The sequence below is a fragment of the Cryptotermes secundus genome, unplaced genomic scaffold, assembly GCF_002891405.2.
Source record: "Cryptotermes secundus unplaced genomic scaffold, Csec_1.0 scaffold214, whole genome shotgun sequence".
Lineage (NCBI taxonomy): Eukaryota > Metazoa > Arthropoda > Insecta > Blattodea > Kalotermitidae > Cryptotermes > Cryptotermes secundus.
In genome coordinates this window covers 23,446-40,595 of record NW_019743149.1, presented here as the reverse complement: position 1 = coordinate 40,595, position 17,150 = coordinate 23,446, and the positions used below count along the sequence as shown (strand labels likewise).

General features: G+C 38.6%; 1 protein-coding gene across 1 annotated transcript in view; it reads left to right on the top strand.

Moving 5' to 3' along the window:
- The window catches only part of LOC111873791 (26S proteasome regulatory subunit 7), a 36,795-nt gene that overhangs the window by 2,513 nt on the left and 17,132 nt on the right, over nt 1-17,150 (top strand). The window contains exons 2-6 of the mRNA XM_023868762.2: nt 3,363-3,400; nt 5,946-6,119; nt 9,098-9,237; nt 11,269-11,437; nt 16,101-16,265. Coding sequence (XP_023724530.1) covers nt 3,363-3,400; nt 5,946-6,119; nt 9,098-9,237; nt 11,269-11,437; nt 16,101-16,265 — 686 coding nt within the window. The remainder of the gene's footprint in view (nt 1-3,362; nt 3,401-5,945; nt 6,120-9,097; nt 9,238-11,268; nt 11,438-16,100; nt 16,266-17,150) is intronic.

Genomic DNA, 17,150 nt, shown 5'->3' with positions numbered 1-17,150 from the left:
TTCCTTAGTTGATAAAGATTTAAGTTTAATATGTGGAAAGGGATTTATAAAAGTTTTCATTAAATACTGAATGGGATTAGTGTCTGGAAGGTAACTAATATTAGTATTATTTTGTTTATTTTTTGCATTTTTATTTTCAACTACAGATAAAAAGTAATTGTTAAGGTTTCCGCAATTACTTGCTTTTCTCTAATCCATTTTCCATCCACCTTTAATGTGCATATTTTTTCATTATTTGGCCCCTTATTAGTTTCTAATTTTACTATATCCCATATGGTCTTATTTTTATTTTTGGAATTTTGAATTTTGTTATATTTTAGTTTTTTAGCTTCCTTAATGACCTTAGATAAGATTTTACAATATTTTTTATAATAGTTTCTTAATTCTGAATTATTACTGTTTCTTTATGCCATATAGAGTACTCTTTTACGTTTACAGGATGTTTTTATTCCTATAGTAATCCAATCACTTATTTCATTTGAAATTTTATTTTATTTTATTTTTGAAAACTGGAATAATAAATTTTCAAGTAAGTGTCTAAAAAGGAGTTAAACATTATATTAACATCATCACTAGAAAATGTTGAGTCCCATGTTTCATAACTGAGTTTAATTAAAAAGTCATTTGTGTGTTTGTTTATTTTCCTTATTATTTTAAATTGTTTAGCATGTGTTCTCATGTTTATTGTTTTAAATGTTATGGATTGTGCATCATGATCAGACAATCCATTTATTATACGCCTTACAGAATAATTTTCCCTTCTAGTAATGTCGATGAAAATATTATCAATGGCTGTAGCAGAATTTCCTTTTATATAGATAAATTCCATGTTGTTTACATAGTTAGCAGTCACATTTGTTTATATTTTTATAGATTGTATCTCAGCAGCATTTGCCATATTATGGTATGTAAATTATGATTAAATTCTGGCATGTGGGGCCACTCGTCCACCCCCAACTTCGTCATGTTTGGAATTCGTTTCCTTTATAATGCAAACTTAGGGTTAGGGTTGAGTTATGTTATTAAAAATGAACTAATATTGGCCTGGGATGTGCGAGGGGAGGGGCTTGTACCCATATCATCTCCACAAACTAGAATTCCGGTGAACTGTTAATGTTGGGTTGTTGCTACTGTTCAAAATTCCGAGGATCTGAAAATGTGTTGTTCACTGCTGTAAGAATTATATCAAATTCAAATCTCACTTGGAACTATATTAAATCTATATTTTGTGAATTGAATTGAATTGAATTTATTTACATTCTATAAATCCTAAGTAGGTTAGTACCTTTGGATACAGAACAAGTCAAAAGGTTACATACATAAGTACAGGCAATTTTAGCCTAAAAATTAATATTATTTACATTGAAGTATTCATCTAAAGAGTAGAAGGAATGAGCATGTAGATAATTCTTTAACTCTGATTTAAACTTTTTAGTATCATTGCCCAAGTTTTTAATACTTTGTGGCAGATTGTTGAACACTTTTATGCCAGTAAAGTAGACTCCTTTTTGATATACTGATAAAGTTGATGAGGGTAGGTGGAAGTTATATTTTTGTCTAGTATTCATGTTATAGACATCAGAATTTAATTTGAATTTATCTTTGTTGTAAACAACAAATAAGAGAAGCGATAATATGTATTGCGATTGAAGAGGTAGAATTTTTAATTTCTTAAATAATTCTCTACATGAATCTCTACTTCTACATCCTGTAATGATTCTAATTATATTCTTTTGTATTTTAAAAATTATTACACTATGTGAAGAGTTCCCCCAAAATATTAATCCATAGTTCATAATAGAATGAAAGTAGGCATGGTAAACCATCTTAACAGAAATTATATGTTTCAGATTTTCTTTACAGATGAATGTTACAGGGTTCCCAAAAATTCTCTGATTCAGCTGTACAGAAGAGAATAATGACATACATGCTTTCGTAGGTGTGCAGAAATGGCAAATGTTAATTTTTCTTAGTAGAAGTTTATTTTATAGGCTGTGTGGTGTGTAAGAGCTGCCCATTCCTACTGTTGTGCCTTTTTCATGGCCATGCAATCCATTCATGAACTGTTATTCTTCTGGGGTTTAAATTTGGATAGATGTAAATTATTTTTATACCTTAAAATCTCAATCTTCAAGCATCTGCACAAACCTTTTATCTGTAAAACTTTGAGATAGGTGAAACCAAACAAAAAAAAAAAAGATCTCTAAGTGTTGCTGTTAAACTTAACATAGCTTGACTATGCAGTTTTCAGGATTTTTGCTGATGGTGCTGCTACTACCACCACCACTAGTATTACTGCTTGATAGTGGATAGAGTAGAAGTCTGTTATGTGACTGAATATTGCATTACTGACATCGCTCTGTATATATGAATTCCAGTATAATAAGAATAGCAGAAGTGAGTGTAATGGATAAGTTTTCTGAGCCAGAAAAAAGCCAGTTTTATAACTAGCCCTGAGAAAATTTACTAACAATTTAAAGTTGCATGTCACGGTGCCAATAAGAACAGTAAAAAGTACAATTTGTCTTTCACTTTTTAAGTACAAATTTTGATAGTAATGTGGTCAGTAATTTTTTTATTATGGGTTGAGTTGTATGATGTGCAATAGATAAATGTGCTGCAGTCTGTTGGCAGCAAAAGTGGTTAATTATGGTTCATTGATTTAGGTTTCTTTTCACAAATCTCTTATCATATTTGATTTGCGGGAAAGATCCTGTTCATCCTGACTGATAAAAAAAGGTAAAGGTATCCCTCTAACAGGTTGTGGAGGCCATTAGGTTTTTGAGATGTCCAGGCTTCCATATTTCTCTAGACAGACAGCCACAGATGGCAGTGAGGTTATCCGCCTTATGCACCCGCAACTATTTACCCCCAGGTAGATACCTAGTACTCATTTCTTTTAGAGGCTGAGTCAACACCAGAGGCACAGTGCGAATAGAAGGATTAGGTCAACTGGAAAATCCAGTGATCTCATTAGGAAGCAAACATGCGATCTTCCATCTTGTAGCCTAGTGCCTCAACCAACTACACTACTGCATGCCCCCTTCATCCTGACTGATTTCTTAACTAACTAACTACATGGAGCTGACTGATATTCACTCATTGTTTACTGTAAGATCATAGCAGCTTTTCTTTGTCTAGAACATCACCGAGAGTGCAACAGCTAGGCAACCTTATGGAATGAGAGTGTGTGTTCAGTGAGATCTACAGTACAGTGATTTTTGTTTCCATTGTATGTTAAAGATAGGGTCAGGTAACTTTAGGTGGACCCTAAAAGATGTTTTAGACATAGTATAGTTGCCATAGTACTGTTAGTGGAAGAGTAGGGAGAGTACTGAATTTTGTTTTGTCTTGTTTTTCAGCTCTTGACGAGGGAGATATCGCCCTTCTGAAGACTTACGTAAGTTATTCTAAGTAATTTTATCAGGAAAAGGATTTGCTTTTGTCAAGTAGCATAAAACATGTAAAACATAACCCTATATAGTTTTACTGGGTATGAAGCTAAGTAGTGGCAGTGAAAATGTTCTCCTGTGTCACTGTTATTATAACAAGCAGTATTTCATTTTATGCATTTCATGGAGATGGTAAATAATTAAAATATTTTAATATGTAATAATACAAATGCTGTCGTGAATGCAAAAATTTATTTGGTTGTAGTTCTTCGTCTTTTCTTCCTCTACACTACATGTTTTGGCCGTAACTGGCCATCATCAGGTGTTGCATTCATGACGGCATTTGTATTATTACATATAGAAGTGTATAGTGTAACAGGATGCTTAAATATAATATAGTAATTAAAAAATGACTGACCATAATGACACATTTTCCATTGTAGCATATTTTTATATTAAAACACATTCTCTATCCATGCAGGACTGAGATTAGCTGTATGTAATGGATCTGGCAGAGGTTTCATAATGGAAACAGAGGCAGATACTGAAACATTTTGCTTTTCTATTAACAAAAATGAGGCAATTGAAAATGCCCAACATACGTGTCAGTTTAATGCCATATCGTTGCCACAAACTGTTAGATTTAAATCATAGCTCTTGTGAGGTGGTAGGTGCACAATTTCAAATTCTGGTCATGGTCAATCTGTTGTGTTAGTACACAATAGAAATACTTCAGTTTAGTTTGTATATCATCTAATGGTTGGATAATAAGTATATAATGAATTGGAAAGGATATGGAAGGAAGCAGTCATTGGCCTAATTTAATGCATTATCCTGGCATTTGCCAGCTATCCCTGTAACAGGCTGTGAAGGCCCAAAGAGTTGTGAGACATTGAGGGTCTCACATTTTCTCTGGACAGTCGGCTCACAGATGGCGGTAAGGTTGTCAGCTTTATGTGCTGGCCACCCTTTACCCCCCCTGGAAGATTCCTGGTACTCATTTCTGTTAGAGGCTGAGTTGACCCCAGGGCCATAGTGCTACTGGAAGGATTAGGTAAATTGAAAATATCCACCTCATCAGGACTCGAACAGACTGAGGAAAACTATAGAATCCCCAGTGAGGATATTAAAGTGTCCTGTCCTAGTGGCTTAGAGTCAAACCAGTCACTTCCTACATGCAGGTCAGAAACATTACCACTTAAGCCAGCTTGTTCAGTTCTAATTTCATGCATCCTGTTATATTATTATATACAATTCTTTATTAGAGTCCGTCGCAACACAACAATACAATGATCAAGGCTGAAATTAGCTTAGCTACATGTTTCGGCTATTAAAGCCATCATCAGGCAAACACATGACTACCACATTCACACACTACTGAACTGCAATTGCAGTAGTGAAGCTGCATACTTGATAATTATTACATTATAAAATACATGGTATAAAAATACAATGAACTATAAACTTATTATAAAATGAATGTTATGGCCTAAAATAAGGTTCAAAACTTTTCATGTGATATTGCATATCATCAAGTCAGTTGTTGCAATCTTGTTATATTCCCGCAGACATAATGGTGTATTCTAGACTTATATACATGTAATAAACTGCTTGGATGCCCGTGGTATAGATATAGTATAGTTTTGATGTTAATTGTTTGGCTGGTGCCTCATCTTACAGTGTTTTTGTCCGTTCTGTAGGGAATATAGATTGCAACTCAATCTATTTTAATTAATTATTTTTAAGTTATTTTAAGTGTACTGCAATGCATGGTTTTAGCACACATGAGAGCAGGTTAACAGTTTGGATGCATTAGACACCTGAAGATGGCCATCTATGGCTGAAACATGTGTTAAGTGTTAAATGGTGAATAAACAATTGTTGCATTATTGATGGACTGTGGCTACATAGACATTTAATCCATGGAGTTAGTTCTATGCCAGGGCCTGGCATTCAGAAGGGTTAGCCATCATTCATTTATTCATCTGTAATCTGTCAAGACGACGGGTCCACAGTCTCTTCCAAAACAGTTCCTCCACTTGATGCGATCTAGAGCTATCTCCTTCTAATGAAAATATCCTCTTCTGTCCCCAAGGTCATCCAGCATCTTCTTACGTCTTCTTCCTCGTCTTCTGGTCACTTCTATCCACCCCTCTAACCATTTATAAAATTATGGCACCAATGATGATCTTCTGTAAATCAAAATGAGTATGTCAAAAGTATTCTGTTGACAGTTGTTCAATAAAAGTTAGGTGGTTGTAGGTTATAAGTATGTATTTGAAGCTGTGCAGTATGAAAGGAAAACTGAGAACTATGTTGACATGAGCATGGGCTTCTGCTTTGAGAATATCCACAGGTCTCTGCACTTGATAGGTCTGACAACACAGTCAAGTCATTGAACAACACTATAGGAATTGCAAAAGTATGTAGTATTGAATGTGATGTAGTTGTTTTTATGAATTGCAGGTTTAGAAAATGTGGCTTTTGAATAAACTGTTTTGCAGATTGGCTTCAACCTCAAGAAAGTTTGTGTTCACTTGTTTGTGTTGGCAGGGCCAAGGTCAATACACAAAGAGCATCAAGACTGTTGAAGATGACATCCAGACAATAATTAAGCGAGTCAATGAGCTTACAGGCATCAAGGAGTCAGACACTGGCCTGGCTGCACCTGCCCTTTGGGACCTAGCAGCTGACAAACAAACATTGCAGAATGAGCAGCCCCTGCAAGTGAGTGCAAAGGCTGTAGTAATAGTGACAGGTTCAAAGGTGCATCAACAGTATGGTTATTCGTGCCTAGCAAAGGCTGTGTCACTGGTCTTACTCAGTGTGCTAGATACTGTCATTGAGCATACAGTTTCAACATTCTGTGGAAAAGCAGAAAAGTTGTAATTTATTATAGCCATTTGCTGAGGTCATTGGATTTTTCAATGGACGTAATCCTTCCAGCCTCATTATGACCCTGGGGTCTGTTCAACCTCTAACAGAAATGAGTACCAAGAATCTTCCTGGGGATAAAGGACGGCTGGCTCATAAGGCTGACAACCTCTCTGCCATCTCTGATCTGATGGTCTAGAAAATTTGGGAGTCTCGATGTTTCACAACCCATTGGGCCTCAATGGCCTGTTACAGGGATAGCTTCACATATACCTTTTATTTGCATCTTTTTTTTTATTGCTAGTGGGGTGGGACTAAGTCCCTTGTACTGTGGCCAGTTCTGGCCTATTGTACCAGCCCCAGATGATAGGTGAGGGTGATTGTGGAGCAGTTGGTGGAATGAAGATTTGCAGGGGAAACCAAAGTACTTGGAGAAAACCTGCCCCAGCGCCACTTTGTCCACCACAAATCCCACTTGACCAGACCTGGGATCAAACCCAGACCACCACGATGGGAAGCCAGTGGCTAACCGCTTGAGCTATGGCGTGGCCTATTTGCATCTTACTTTCACACAAAGCCTTTGCCCCAGATTGAGCACACCACCAGTATTTATTCATTTGTAGTTATTTTATGACAGTGTTGGTAAATTGGACTCTATAGAGTCAAATGAGCAGTCCTGGCTTTTTTAAGTTTCTATCTTGGCGTTTGTGTGCTGGGAGTGGGAGGAAACCTTGGTTGTAATAGTCAGTGCCCCCCTGAAATTTGAACAGTGCACCTCCCAAATACAAGTTGAGTGTTGCCATTATATTCACCTTGCTCAGGAATGCCACCAGTAATAACCTTACAAAACACAGAACCAGACCTTCAGTATGAAGTATTTTCGAATAGAATATTTTTACTTTCATACATTATTGTTCATAAAGCAATTTCTTCTTGTAACTGACATCAGACTATTCCCGTTTCTTTGTCACTTTGTGTCATATTTTTGGTATCCCCATAGATTCTTGATTTCCCTGAATGCCTGAAGCTGACATCTGTGGTCAGTAAACTGTCTATTAACATACCATGGCTGAACTACTCTAATCTTGATTTGTGTAGCATTTCCTCTAAGGACTGTGTATCAGTCCTTTCTGTTTCTTCCTCATTGCTTATTCTGCATTTATTCACAGGAAACAGTCTAGTTAAGTACATCTCAAACTACTCTTATGTTAGTAATGTCATCCTTGAAGTCTTTGTGGCTTGCATCTGATGTATAATGTCAACTTTCAGGTTTTACCTGTATCACGTGTTAAAGTGGGGCCAGACAAGCCATTCAAACATTGAAATACCCCAATAACTTAAACTTGAGGACAGATACAAACTGAATAGTCAGATCTCACCTCTTCTAAACTTCTGTAATAATTACATGGCCCCTTTCCATAGGATAACACCACACTCCTTACCGCCATACTTGCATCCATTGATATACACTGAAGTGCCAGAAGTCATGGGATAGGTACCTAGTATCGTGTAGGACCCCCTCTAGCCCAGTGAAGTGCAGCAACTCGATGTGGCATCAATTCCACAAGTGGACGGAAGACCTCTGGAGAGATGTTGAGCCATGCCATCTGGATAGCCGCCCACAGCTCCCTGGTATTTGTAGGTGCAGGATTTTGGGTGCAACTGGACATCTCCACCATGTCCCATAAATGCTTTATTATAATTTTTCCCAGCAACTCTAATATGCAATGTCTTCTACAATACAAGATTTTGTCTGAAGATGATTGCAGTGGGACACCTTGTGGCCATGGTTCTAGTGCTGAAACTCCTATTTCCCATAAGAAATCATGCAGAAATTTCAAGTGTGCTGCAAAAATGCATGTGTAACTCCCATTATGGATATGTTCAAGAAAGCATCAGCTGCTGCAGTTATCATCATGGCTAGGGCCAAATGTGACACTACACCTGGCACCACCAGTTCTACAGGTTATGATGTGGGTTCCAGTGGAAGTGAATAGTGGCTTTTTTTTTTAATGCTGTGATAGTTTGTGTGAATTCTTTTGTCACTTTTCAATACTTTTTGCCAGTCCCTCTAATGGATTATTGATATCTGAAACATCCTCTTTCCCTACCCTTCGAAATATGGGATGCACCACTCCATACGCTGTTCAGAAGAGGCAGCTGTTTTTGTACAGCTCAGTTATTCATCACCAATACTGCTACCATACCTGAATAATTTCAGTCAAGTTCATAGTCTTGGAACTTATTTTGCAAAGATCCATTCTCGCATTATCATTCATGTATATTTCTCAGTCTCGTGAGTGTGTCCTTGAGGATTTCAAATCAGAAGATCTTCTCCCAGTGCAGTCCTCTACCTAACACAATCACTTACCAACCAATTCCATTACATTAACTCCCAGGCTGGCAGCCATCTCTCACCAACCTCCTACTCTTCCCACTGCTGGCACCTGGCCTTTGTTATGTGACTTTGACATGAATTGCACAGAGAACACCCCTTCCAACAGTTCCTCCATTCTTGCAAAGAGCTCTGTTGCAGCCACTCCCTGGCAGCATCCATTGTTTACAGAGCCATTACCTAGCAACGGCTGCTTATTTTGCAGTCGATGTTTGTCAGTGGGTCTACATGCCACATCTTCACTGTCACTGCTGTGAGAACATAAATCTCACTGGCATATTATAGTTTAATATTTGCTTTTGCATGGAGATAAGAGTTTGAACAAAAATGTTTGCCATTTATTTATGACAGAGAACTTACATTCAGAGCAGTTAGTGTTAAGCAGCCAGCCTAACCTGGAACTGTAATCGTACACACCTTGTTTTAATTTTTCCAGGTGGCAAGATGTACAAAAATCATCAATGCTGATTCTGATGATCCTAAGTACATTATCAATGTGAAACAGTTTGCCAAATTTGTTGTGGACTTAGCAGATTCAGTAGCACCAACGGACATAGAAGAAGGCATGCGCGTTGGGTGAGTGCCTCAGTTTGGCCTTCAAATAACAGCATTAACAAACAGAAGTGAAATCATTATTACTGTTTTCTTGCATTTGATGCGATGTTGTGTGGTATGTATTTACTGAAATTCTGGGGGATCATGCTGCCTCCATCTCCATTTTCAGAATAGAAGAGTAAGCTGAACATGGAAAAAATTGTGATGTGGATATAAAGAGAGGGAGTACCAGGATCTGAGTCCTTAGTAGCAGCACAGGCCTCCAGAATGTCATTAAATATCTACCAGGTTATACAGCTCACATTGCGGAAGACATCAACCTTCACAGTAATAGTCATTGCCTTAAGAACCTCAAATCCCATATGAACTAAGTCATATTATTCCAGCTGCAGGATGTAGGGACAAGGGGTAAAGAGCAGTCTGTTTCTTGGGGTCCACAGCATCGAGATGAGAATTTGGAAGAATTTTTCAAGAATTTAGATGAGAGCAAGGATTTTCTATGTGCAACCTATTTCTTCACCGTAATCCACAAACACTAGTCACTCTTTCACAGTGCATTAAAAAAGTAGCACTTATTCCTGTTGATTTCAGACACTGGTGCCACATACAGTTTGAGAAACCACAGTCTGTTCATTCCATGCGAGTAGCGTGTAGTTTTCTACTCGAAGGAATGTAGCGACCTCAAGAAGAGAACATTTTTCATTCTGTCATTGTTGAAGTCTTGTGTTTCTCTTGATCTTTTGTTTGAAATATTTTTCACTCCAGTGGATATTTAGAAAGTTCCAGTTGAGTTATGTTTAACATGCATACAGAAGAGCGTGTAGTTGTTCATGTAAAGCGTGTGTTATTTTTACCCAGTTTTAGTGGAAGTTGGAAATGCAGGTCAACTTTTCATGGCAGTCTCCCATATTAAGCTTTTATAAATGCGCCTATCCAGTCATTTAGGCACTGAAACAAGGGCACAGACAGACAGGACTTCCACATGAGGTTTTTGTAACTTTGTACAGAACCCCAAAATACAGTGCACTTTTTGAATAACAGAAAAAGGCATATATGTCTTGTTCTTACAGCTTGACACATATTTTTTGATGGTAGATTTAATATTTTGTGATCACATTTGAAAATTATAACTCAAACTGAACCTAATACTTTTTAAAGTTCATGAACAGTTTGACTTTCCAGCTGTTTACACTTCCCTAATAATTATATTGAAAAGTTCTTGGTTTTGTTGAATTGATTCTAAATGTTGACCAAGGAGAGCTCATTTCTGTGTGTGAAACAGAAATGAGTTTATCCATAACAAAATTTTTGGTTAATCTCTATACAGAACTCCTTTTGCAGGAAGAGTGAGAATGTGCAGTGTTGGATTTGAGTTTCTGACAACAAAGACTGTGAAGATTTGCATCTTGTGAGATATAACTCCATGTCATCCCATGACTTTCTCCAGATGATATGGCATTATATCCCAGAAACATAACTCGGTGTGTATAGTGTATACTCAGAGTTAGTGAGGAAATCTGAGATATGTAGCTAAATGAGAGGGTGAAGAGTACTGTTTTCTGGAATATAACGCTGTGTAGTCTGTTGAAAATCACCTGATGTTTCAGAGGAACCACCATCACCACCTGGGTCAATTCTTCATGGAACCAAGTGACTTTTATGATGCCCCCATAAATAAAGTCCTACATTTCATTCAAAGTGTAGGGTTAATAAAGGGTTGATCCCAAGGGGAAGCACAATAGATGAGTGAAGGTCGTAGTGCGAGGGCTGGTATTTATGGCTCACCCCTCATACTCATACTCAAAGTACTTGGAGAAAACCTGTCCTAGTGCCACTTTGTTCACCACAAATCCTGTATGACCTGACATGGGCTTGAACTCAGGCCACCGGGATGGGATGCCGACAAGTAACTGCCTGAGCTATGGCACAGCCCCAAATGAGAGGATTATTTTCAGTATGTGTATAAAATGCTAATCAGCTGTGACTGTCACTTGATTATCCACAGAGGATAGAGTGTTGCATATTAGTGCTGGGTGGATATCCATGTTGCAGTGTGGATCGCAACAAGTACCAGATCCACATCCCTCTACCCCCGAAGATTGACCCCACAGTCACCATGATGCAGGTTGAGGAGAAACCAGATGTGACGTACAGTGATGTTGGTGGCTGCAAGGAGCAAATTGAGAAGCTGCGTGAAGTTGTAGAAACCCCTCTGCTCCATGTGAGTTGAAATTTCTGACATTTAACCTTTAAGAGACAGGCCATTTAAATTCTGGTAATGGCAGCAGGCCGGAGTTAATTTAACCTTTAACGTACGAACTTTTAAATTGCTGGCAGGCATCTGCGGCCTATATTTAAATCGCTCTAATTAATTAACATTGCAAACTTTCAGAAAAAAATCCATATTTTCCATTCTATGTGACATAGAAATACAAACTAAAAACATCCTGAAAGACAATAAAATTTTCTACACATACACAAAAGAGCCATTTTTACAAACGAAAATTAACTGTGATTATTTTGTCATGAATTGCAAAATAATATCTTTATTGTATATGTTATGAAATTCCAAAGCACTTACCCATTGTTTTTTCTTCAACCTTGAATCATGGTGATATTGTAAATATAATCACACTATATACAATAATATTTTGTGCAGACTGTACACGAGTTTGAACTGTGTCACTTCACAGTTTACGATACACTCTGACGCGCGTGGCACTTCTCGAAGCAGTCCACCTCACACAAAGCGACATCACACTTTTTACAATAGAAGAGCGTGCTCCTGCTTTTCTTATTCAGCGAAACACATGACAACATCTTTGTTTCCCTTTGGTTGGCCAGTGTTGTGAATGTTTCACCTCCAGTCGACTCAGTTGGGCCCCAGGTAACCTTGGCCTCCCCCGAGAAACGCCACTGACCGTGATATTCGCCTTGTGATATTCAGCTTTGAGACTTGGTGATATTGTAAATATAATCGCACTGTATACAATAATATTACTGTATGCGAGTTTGAACTGCGTCACTTCACAGTTTCAGTTCACAGTCACTTCACTGTGATAGTCACACTGACACGCGTGGCACTTCTCTAAGCACTCCACTTCACACAGAGCAAAATCACACTTTTTACAATAGAAGAGCATGCTCCTGCATTTCTTATTTAGCGAAACACATGACAGCGTCTTTGTTTCCCTTTGGTTGGCCAGTGTTGTGAATGTTTCACCTCCAGTCAACTCAGTTGGGTCCTCTGATAACTTTGGCCTTCCCCCGAGAAACGCCACTGACCATGATATTCGGCTTGTGCGATTGAAGAATCATCTTGGGGGAGGGGGGTTTCTAGCAAAATCGAATAAATTATGTTGATTGACAAAGCGACACTCTCACCTGTTGGTAATACTTGCAAAATAGTGATGCAAAGTAATTATAATACTAGTCAAAAGAGTGCCAGTCCGACATATAGTGAAAGTTGCAGTGGTGAAGATGCCTTTTACTCACAAAGTAATACCGGCTCAGTGTGTTTATACCTCTTCCAAGACACAAAATAAAAATGATATATAAAGAAATATATGACAGTCTGACACTGACTTCCTGACTGATAATTCGTCACTGAAAACCAATCCTTGCATGTGTCACACTTCCTTGAAGGCTCTGGAAGCACTCACATACAAGCACAGAAGAATATTTCCTCATCAGTTCTCGAAACAAAGCTGGGCTATATTTGGCCTACCAGGTCATAAACAGTCATATCTAAACGTAAATAGTATCGAAACCAGTGTCGTGATAAACGATTTCTTTGTTCAGAGCTAAGGAATGAACCACTGACATGACCTCATGTAGGTTTGTTTTGGTTTCAAACCCAAGGTCAAACTGTCAGCACTCCCAAAGAGTGCATGTGTCCTGCTTCATATATATGTGTCATTTGGCCAACTCCGGTTGCTGNTGACTGTGTATATCTCGGACTAGCCACACAGAGATACTGTTCTCAGAATAGCCCCGCAATGCCCCCTTGCTTCCTCGCCACTTTCAGAGTCTGTACTGCAGTCTGAATCGGTGTCATTTATACAAGCTGGAAAAACATTCCTTCATCCCACGTTCACCCCATACACACTCAAGCATGGGAAGCGTATTATCAGCTGCCTCTCAATTTTGGCTTCTTCCATGTGAAATGAGGCCATGGTGAATAGTGGAAATTGCGATGTTTTATAAGTGTTATGATTAGAGGAGGCCACTCGACATCACTGGCCGACTTCCTCTAATACAAGACTGAGGTGTCATGTGTGCTCTTTGTGTGGGAAACGGAGTTACATCTGGACAAAGTGCATGAATTGCGATGTCAGACTCTGCATTCAGTTAGATGACCCAGGAGGGAAGACTGTCTACTTATAAAGCGGGTGCCCAAAAATAATATAAGTAGAACAAGAATTTCTATCTTAAAATTAGATTTTAAAACACTGTGCGCATGCGTGGACTGCGCGTACCCATACAGTGTCACACGGCCACTCGGCTACACTTTAAAGGTCTACATATGGTGTCGCTAGGCTGTTAAAGGTTAAACATATTTGTCTTAGATACCTACTGACATTTGTAGAATAGACCACAGCGCATGGAGTTGTTTGTGTGAAGTCTGAATCTCAGATTTGATTTCTGTGTGCCCTCATTGATATGCCAAAGGGAATATGAGAGGCAGCTTTTGAGAGTGATCACAATTCATTAAATTCTGTCAGGTGTTTCTCTATCCATTAGTATTCATGAAATAACTGAACCTCTCAGGATGAATTATAATAAAATTTGATATTTGAGAATTTTACAGACACTTGCTTAGCCACTTAAATTTTAATTGAGGTTGAACATGTTTAACGATGACCTCAAAACCTACATATGATACTGATTCCACGAATTGCTCCATATTCATTAATCACACCATCATCGATTGTTAGTCTTGTTACTGACAGCATTGTTAAACATCAAACTTGAGAAGAAAATACATGCAATTTTGCTCATAGCTCACTACGTGAAGTATTATGTTATGAGTACATATTCTATCATGTTGAACAACCAACCACGGCCTCCTGAACACAATTGCAGTTTAAAAAATATAAAAACAAAAGAAAGCCTTTGTTGTCTTAAAGGTAAAAAAGTTATCATTATGCTTAACTAATTAAGCATTGCACCATGAAGACATAAGTGGGGTGGATGTATAGATCCACGTTTTCCTGACCACGACACTAGTTGGAGGTAAGTGGTCAGCTTCAAGTCTCCTCTTCTATGCTGTGGGGGAATGGGCTCCCAGTACCCCATGGATAGGAGACTGGGTGGGCCCCAGAGCCGGTGTGGATGCTGCAGAGAAGAGAAAATTCTTGACTGTACTGGGACTCTAAATCTGACCCCTTGGCCATCCAGCCTGTAGCCAGTTGCTATACCAACTTCGCTATCCCAGCTTAATCCTTTGTTGGCTTACTGTGATAATATCACATTTGTTCTTTTAGTAATGTTCTGTTATAATGAGACTCTGGAACATATATTGTACAGTTAATATATATATTGTCGCGTGTTGGGTGTATAACGCGACAGATAACTTCACGCCGTATTTTATATAGCGAATTTTATTTCACATTCGCACTTACAATCACCCAAATTACAGATTTACGATTACTGCTATCTGCAGTATCACAAATAGTACACTCCAAATGCCAGAATACAACTGACTGGTTGCTGGCTAACTAGGAACTAACTCGGAGGTAGCTCCAGGACTGACTGTGAATAGCCTTCGCTGCGCCTCATGTAGCCTCGATCGGACAATACAGAAAACGGCCACGTAATAAGCACCCTTGTTGCCTGGCGCTGTGTTGCTAGTAACGCTAGCGGTAGTAACCGCTGTTACCACCGTCGTCTCTCGCAATCCTGTTTACCCGTGCTGCCCTTGGTGACGTCATCGCTGTTGACTCGCTTTGCATAGCGACCAGGACTTGGCTAACTTCGGCTCACTTCGGCTTCGCTCGGCGCATCACGGCTGGCGGGGGTGGGGGAGGGGCGTCATCCATAGCTCAACATGTCACAATATTTAATTTTCGTTTAGAGTGTGTCATACCATTAAACACTGAAGCCTTAATACTGATTGTTTATTCATTCTGAAGACTTCAGTAATTTTAAGACTTCTCGCCAGTTTGTGCGTCATAGCCTAACAGTGAATACTTTTTGTATTTTTAATTCAGTGTTCATTTTTTTAAGAGAAAGGATCGTCGTAGTCATTATTTAATTTATAATTCTTTGAACGACCATCTTACATGTACAGTGTACTCGTACACTTTTACATTTTTGCTTTTTCCGTAAATATGTACATGGCCCCTTTCAACCATGTAATACTATCTTGAGCTGTAACCATAACAGTGCAATTTTTACCTTTTCTTCACGTAACATATGAGGTGAAGCATCTCATTCATTCGCAGTTTTGAATGTTTTTTTACCCTGCATGCACATAACCATACACTGAAAACATTTCTAAAGGAGGATAAAGAATAGAAATACAGGAATCAAAAAGTAGTTCCAGGGGGAAAAGAGGGACAGATGCCAGCACACAAAGTTTATACCTTGAACAGGCAGCCTCACAGAAGGAAAGTCTTTTATCTCTGGTATGGTGATTTCTGTTTTCATCATATGTTGGAAATAGACTCTAGAATTTTTATAACAGTGGCATAACAAGACATGTCACTATCTGATGATGATGCAACCTCAGATATATTTTAGACACATGATAGTTATGGTAGTGTAAAACATTCTGTGGAAAGATCTTAAATAACCCTTCAGAAACTCAAAATATTGGAAAATGAAAGATTACCAGTAGATCCTAGTGTAAACTGTTCTTTGGTTTGTTTTAAAAATTGCAGCCAGAGAAGTTTGTGAACCTTGGCATTGAGCCCCCAAAAGGAGTCCTGCTATTTGGACCTCCTGGAACAGGCAAGACTCTATGTGCACGAGCTGTTGCAAACAGAACAGATGCCTGCTTCATCCGAGTCATCGGCTCAGAGCTGGTGCAGAAGTATGTTGGAGAGGTGAGTTGCATAACATGGAATCAGTTTTGTACAGCATGAGAAACATTCTTTCTCAGTGCTATGCTGAACATAACATTCTTATGATGGAATGAAAAGTAAGGAATATTGGCCTAAAATTTGATATTTTGGGTTTATGATATATGTACTCTCATACATGGTTACCATTGTTTGGTGGAACCCACTGTCTTGATATGCTAACATGAATCTAAATTTTCACAGCAGTGAAGGTCTCAAATGTCATTCATTTACAGTGGTTGCAGAATACAACTCACTTAACATTTTATAAAGATGGAGGTGGTAAGCGTGGTTGTACCTAGGAATACTTTGAATTCAATAAGAAAATGAGTTTGTATTTGCTCTGAAATATGCAGTAACATTGATAAGTCAGCTTATTATTGTAACCACCTCCTGGCATAGCTGAGATAAGGAAGTTTAGTCTTATTCAGTTCAGTTTAGTTAGTTAGTTAGTTATTTAGAGAGGGTGGGTTTCCCCATGCAGCGCGACCAGTATGATCTATTGTGCTTCCCTCTATGATATTCTACCAGTCTCTATACCCTACCGATAAATGGTGCGTACCATCAGTCCCACCGAGCAAGCGAGTTTGGCCACTTGCTTAGCGGTGTCTATAATGCCTCCCCCATCTATCAGAGGTCTTAGAGACTACTGTTGGGCAGGAAACGTCCTGGAATTTGGTTCAGTGATCCCCTTTGGGGATATGAGGTTCTTTTACGTGCCGTAAAGTTACGACACGGGACACACAGCTTAAAGTCCCTCCCGGAGGACTTGTTCCCTGAATTTTTCCGCCCTTAAAAATTCGACGACCTCCGCCGGGTATTTGAACCCGCGTACTACGAGTCATGAGGTGGGAACGTTACCTCTAGACT